The sequence below is a fragment of the Mus caroli genome, chromosome 6, assembly GCF_900094665.2.
Source record: "Mus caroli chromosome 6, CAROLI_EIJ_v1.1, whole genome shotgun sequence".
Taxonomy (NCBI): Eukaryota; Metazoa; Chordata; class Mammalia; order Rodentia; family Muridae; genus Mus; species Mus caroli.
In genome coordinates, this window is record NC_034575.1 from 102,261,144 (window position 1) to 102,267,560 (window position 6,417).

At 40.3% G+C, this 6,417-nt stretch overlaps 1 protein-coding gene across 2 annotated transcripts in view; it reads right to left on the minus strand.

The window, feature by feature from the left end:
* Il5ra (interleukin 5 receptor subunit alpha) overlaps positions 1–6,417 on the minus strand; it is a 32,212-nt gene that overhangs the window by 21,530 nt on the left and 4,265 nt on the right. For both annotated transcript variants that reach the window (XM_021165798.2, XM_029478675.1), the window contains exons 4-6: positions 4,492–4,645; positions 4,228–4,415; positions 1,785–1,930 (exon numbers count right to left, since the gene is read on the minus strand). In XM_021165798.2, the coding sequence (XP_021021457.1) occupies positions 1,785–1,930; positions 4,228–4,415; positions 4,492–4,645 (488 nt within the window). The remainder of the gene's footprint in view (positions 1–1,784; positions 1,931–4,227; positions 4,416–4,491; positions 4,646–6,417) is intronic.

Consider the following 6,417-nt stretch of genomic DNA (forward strand, 5'->3'; position numbering starts at 1 on the left):
CATCTGCTGTCACCTGAATTTTTGATCTTAGCCATTCTGACTGGTGTGAGATGGAATCTCAAGGTGTTTTGATTTGCATTTCCCTGATGATTAAGGATTTTGAACGTTTTTTCAGGTGCTTCTCAGCCATTCGGTATTCCTCAGTTGAGAATTCTTTATTTAGCTCTGTACCCCATTTTTAATGGGGTTATTTGAATTTCTGGAATCCAGCTTCTTGAGCTCTTTGTATATATTGGATATTAGTTTGTCTCTTTTAATCATTTTTTAGATGTATCTATTTATGTATGTGCATGTATGCCACAGCACATGTGTGGAGGTGAAAGAATAACTTGAGACAGTCCATTCTCTCCTTCCACCTTGGAGGCTTCAGGAACCGAACTCCCTGAAGTATTCTAAACAGTGAGTGCCTTTATCTGCTGAGCCATTTCACAAGGTTCTTGATTTCTTCTATTGTAAGGCATGAGGTGAAATCCTGACTTCTCAGCTTTGTGACTGTTTTCAAATGGGTAGGGCAGAAATGGTAAAGAGCCATGCTGTTGTGCAAGCGACTGCAACATGCTTTTCTTCTTGCAAGACTGAGAGCTTCCTGGCTGGGGGTATGTGTCATGCTCTGCATGCACGAGACCCTCTGTTCAGTTCATTTCACCCAGTGATAAAAGCCTCACATTGGTCCTTCATGTTCCATTCCACACTTCCTGGCAGCCATGATACTACCTTCTGTTTATATGTGTTTTTACTACACTTGGCATCTCACTAAAGACAGAATCATATCCTAATCATATACTATTTGTCCATTGTCATGTGTTTATTTCACCTTGCTTGCTGTCCTTAGGTTTATTCATAGCATGTATCAGAATTTCCTTTCAAAGACTGAATAATGTCTCTTTGTTCATGCATGCATGTGTGTGTGTGTGTGTGTGCCATTTTGTTTTTGTAGTCCTATTCCCAGGTTTGGGGTTCAGATTGTTTGTTTTCAGGTAAGAATCTTGCTATTCAGTCTAGACTAGCCTCAAATTTATAACATTTCTCCTAACTCAGCCTTTGTCTTGGGTGCTGGAATCATAGATGTGTGTCATCAAGCCTGACTCTATTCATCTGTTAGTGAATATCGGGGCTGCTTTAGCTCTTGGCTATAGTGAGTAATGCTGTTGTAATCATGGGGTTCCAAGTACCCTTTTGAGACCCTGTTTCTAAGTATTTTATATGTATACCTAGAAGTAGAATTACAGGCTCCTAGGATATTTGTAACCTTTGGAAAACTTGCTTTCCTACATTGCCCAATAGTTGTATCATTTGTATTTTTGCAAAGCTCTTACAAACAAGTTTCATTTTATTCTTTGTATTATTTTTGAACCCAAAGTATGTTCTTTCAATATAAAAGTCCTGTAAGATTTGATTTATTTCTGTAATACCTGGGGCAGATGTAAGTTATCATTGACTTTCCTAGTACGTAAAAACACCCAGGGCAGTCAATACTGAAACTTTTAAATCAACAGTTCCCAACCTATGAGTTGTGATCCCTTTGGCAAACCTCTATGCTCAAAAATATTTACATTACAGTTCATAACAGTAGCAATACTATAGTTATGGAAATAACAGCAAAAATAATTTGGAGATACCACAACGCGAAGAACTATACTAAAAGATATATATATATATATATATATATATATATATATATATATATATATAACTATACATTAGGAAGGTTGAGAGCCACCGTTTAAATGTTCCACAAATAATGAATGCCTATCATGGAATACTGGAACGATATGAAGAATTACCTGGACATGACCATTTTTTGTGTTGTAGATTTTCAACTCATAGTTAAAGCAATGGTCTGGAAAAGCAGAAAGTGGTTTCTCCCACTGTATATAGAGAGAATTGCTTTCAATTTCCACTGTGACATTCATTGGAGGATTTACTCGGTCTAGGTAAGAGGAAGAGAGGTCAGCGGCATGTCTGTACAATCAGTGATCAGGGCTGCTAGCCCCAACCCACCCTTCCTAAGATATGCTCTTCACAAGGTTTACCATCAGGTCTAAGTCAACCAGTGTCAAAGCCACAGGAAGCAAGTAGCTTGATATGAGGTTCTTGGTCTGGCTGTACCAAATAGACTTACACATATAGAGAACAGAAATCACTACAATGAAAGTGATTGATTGACTCTTTTTCCCCCTCAGCTCACTCACTGTATTGTGCACTCAGCATCTCTTAAGCTTTCCAAGATAGACGATGCTGATGGAGAGACTGTAGACAATGTGCCCCACCGCCATTTCCCAGCAGGGGCACAACTCTGAGTAAATCACTTCTCCTTTCTTGCTTCAGTGTTTATTTTTTGTTATTGGTAGTTTGTTTTCGTTGGATTGGTTTGGTCAGATAGAACAAGAAGCTCCTGAGTTAAAAGAACATTGAGCTAACTATGTCTGTACAGGAGTGAAGCACTTCCACACTAGCCCCGGACCTGAGTTTAGCTTCCCAGCACCCAGGTGAAAAGAACTGTAACCCCAGAGCTGGTGGTGGTGGTAGTTGGGTATTTCAGGATATTTGACTGTGAACTCTGTGAACCTCAAGACTGTGTTATTTACTGAAAACAAAACAAAACTGTTTCTAGTTGTGGCATGAGTCAGTCCTTAGCACATACCTTTAATCCCTCTGGCTGGAATACAGACATGTCTTTAGTACACATCTTTAATTCCAAACAATAATGATAAAGTTAATTTGTAGAAGGAAGAGCCCATGTTTGAAAGTGGTACCTAACTGACAAATCAGAGAAAGATGTTACAGAATAACATATGCCGTGCAGGGCTCTCACAAGAGGAGAGAGGAAAGGGGAGCGCCTTAAGAGAGCAGTGCAGAGAGAGAGGGGAGAGAGGAAGAGACAGTTTTACTGGGAGAGTTGTACAGAGACAGGCTGTAGACCGAGAACAAGCTACACACAGGTGATAACAGAATGTGCCAGAGAATGAGGAGGAGCCAGAAAAGAAGAATGAATTGTTAGCTAGAGTTAGTTTGAGGCAAAGCAGAGAAGTTCAGGAGAGGCTAAAAAATGAAGCCAGATTGAAGTTATAGAAAGGAGTTTGAGCCAAAACAGCTGAATTGGCCAGCCAGCTCAGAAAAAACATGGAAGTGTGAGCTTATTCAGTAGTAAGTCTCAGAGGGTGAAACTAGTCTAGGCCTAGATTAGGTTGTGCAGAGGATAGAAGTTTCTAGGACTAGGACTAGGTTAGTAGACTGAAGCAGTAAACCTCAGAGACAGATTACTTTAGGAGAATAAAAGTTACTTTAACAGTAGGGTAATATGGATAGGTGGATCCTAGGGCCTTGCTAGCTAGCAAACCAGTCTAGCCAAAATGACAAGTTCCAGATCCATTGAAAATTCCTTCTCCCCACAAAATAAAGTGGAAAGGCAATCGAAGAAGATATCTTGATGTTATTCATAGGCTTCTAAATGGACAAGCACACCTGTACCAGTATCCATTACATATACATGTATGAGAAAGGAAGAAAAGGGTGGGGAAGGAAAGAAGAAGATAAAGGAGAGAGGAGAGGAGAGGAGAGGAGAGGAGAGGAAGAGGAGAGGAGAGGAGAGGAGAGGAGAGGAGGGGAGAGGAGGGGAGGGGAGGGGAGGGGAGAGATCTGTGGACATATTGTTTAAATGTCTAGAGATAAGTCCAAACCACTGTGAAGGATCACTGATGATCAGAGAGGGTTAGCTTTGAAAGAAGAGCTAGATGATGGAAAACCTGGATACCTTTGGAGTGCTGAGGGACAATGCTGTGGGGGAAACGCTCAGAATAATTCTGGGTACAAGCTATTACAAGATTCGTCGACAGACATTTCATGAAAGCAGTCAGAACAGATGAGCACTGCTATGACTTCTCTTAAGGAGTGTTTGCTTTTCCTAGAGCAGCCATTTTCTACAGGGAGAACTCTACCTTCAATGGCATGTGTTTGAGTTGGGATTTGGTCACAACTCAGGGTAGCAGAACCAGTAGAACATACAAGTTGGACTCATAGATAGGGGCCAAGAATGCCTCTAAACATCTTACTATACCCAGGACAGTCTCCTACATTATTTATGTAGCCTTAAAGTTGGGAACTCTGCCTCAGTAGTTTTCCTATGTTAGCTAGATGGTTGTTTAACATTTGAAAGGTAGCAAAACCCTTTCCTGTGCCAAGTTTGTGCTATTTCATTATTCCCACCTTGGGATAAGTCTTTCTTACCAATGGCATGTGGAGTGAACAGCTGATCAAAGGGCTTGATTGCAGCATGCTTGCTTGAGCCATTAATGTGCACAGCAAGCTGTTCAAACCCTTTGCTGTTGATAAATGTCCTGGGAAACCAGCATGCAGTATTTCTGTTCAGTGCATCTCTGCTGTATTCTTGGCATTCTTCAGTCAAAACACCAAACCTAAATTGAAATACCTATGAGTTTTTATAAGGGAAGAGGAAATAGATAATTTGCATAAGTAAAAATAGACACTGACCTGTAGTATAGGAAATACTGTGTGTCCTCAGGGGCATCCTTCCCAACAAGCCAGGTGCAACGAAGGGACACTTGGTATGGCCTTAAGTGGGTGTGGCTACTTACAACAGTGTGTGTGGTACAAGTTAAATTCGTAACCGAGGTTCCAGGAGTTCCTAGGGGACCACAAATACAAAGGACAAAACATTGCCTTGATGGCTTCTGAATTTTATGCTTTTGCTTGAAATACTATTGATTGTGAGTGACCACAAGCATCCATTTATAGAAACTCATTTGCAAAGGGCAAATTTCCTGAAGAAATGAAACTGGAGTTATAAAGCCTTGACATGAAAACCTTCTGAGATAGCCGAGCGTGGTGACGCACGCCTTTAATCCCAGCACTCGGGAGGCAGAGGCAGGCGGATTTCTGAGTTCGAGGCCAGCCTGGTCTACAAAGTGAGTTCCAGGACAGCCAGGGCTATACAGAGAAACCCTGTCTCAAAAAGAAAAAAAAAAAAAGAAAAGAAAACCTGAGCTACTTTAGATGTAGATGGATATATGTCAGTGAGATGGATGTTTGAAAGTTCAAGTCTACTGTCATGTGTCCAGCAACTTCAGCATTCTTGTGCTCTATTTATCAATACCAGACTATCAGGCACTGCCCCACATGATATATGGATTCCAGTTTTTCTGGCTGTAAATGAGAGGTTTTATTGAGGAAGCTCTCTAGATTCCCTTTCCTTTCTCAGTTATATGAGCCATTCCTTAATATCCATGTCCCATGAATTACATGGATTACCACTCAGGGGATGCATTTTGGCAATACCCCAAGATCTTATCCTTACATTATAGAGTCAGTGTCCAACAGCTTACAAAAGTCTCCTTAAAGTGCCATGACTTAAAACCTGCGATTTCAAATGTTTGTTTGTACCAGATTTCCCAAAATTATGTTTGTGATACCCAGAACACTCTGTCAAAACAGACTTGTTCTTGTTCCTCAAAGAATGAAAAGAAATATTTTGTGGACTACGGTCAGGGAGAACCTCTCTAAAGAGGAAATCTTAAGTGAGGAAAGAGTTTTTATTTTTTTCTTTTTCTTTCTTTCTTTCTTTCCCAACGCAAACCTGTTCCTGATAGATCCTTTTCTTCTTGTTCATTTTATGGGCTAGTTACAAGGATGAAACTTTTTAAAAAATATTTTTATTAGGTATTTTCCTCATTTACATTTCCAATGCTATCCCAAAAGTCCCCCATACTCCCCCCCCACTCTCCTACCCTAAAACGCTATAGATTGATTTTTTTAAATCACTGTCATAGAGTATCTTTCAATGGAAAGACAGGGCAAGAGGAGAGATCCTCCCATTGATATATAGAAGTTGGAGACAAGAAACTGACTGGCTAGTTTCCCTTTTAACACACATGTGCAAATTATATATGACATATATACATATGTCTATACAATCATACCTCTGTATCTATCGTATGGATTCCAGAACTTTTCCTCATGCTAAAAACTTCAGATGCTCAGGTCTTTCTAATATGATGTCATCTTGCATATAACTTATACAGTATTTGGTCTAATATAAATACTTCCTACATAACTTAGAATATTGAACATAAGTACTCTGGAAATAGTGGTTAGACTGTTATTTAGATGATGGTGACATAAAAGAATCTGTTCACTAGCAGTATGTGCTTTAATGCTTTTGTCTTAGAATGCTTTTGATTGTTGAATCCATGAATATGGAGCCCATGGATGCAAGCCTTCCCCCTTCCCCCCTACCTGTGTGTGCATGTTGTTTTTTTAGTTTTTTGGGTTTTTTTGGGGGGGGGAGGGGGGAGGGTTGAGACAGGATTTCTCTGTATAGCCCTGGCTGTCCTGGAACTCACTTTGTAGACCAGGCTGGCCTCGAACTCAGAAATCTGCCTGCCTCTGCCTCCCGAGTGC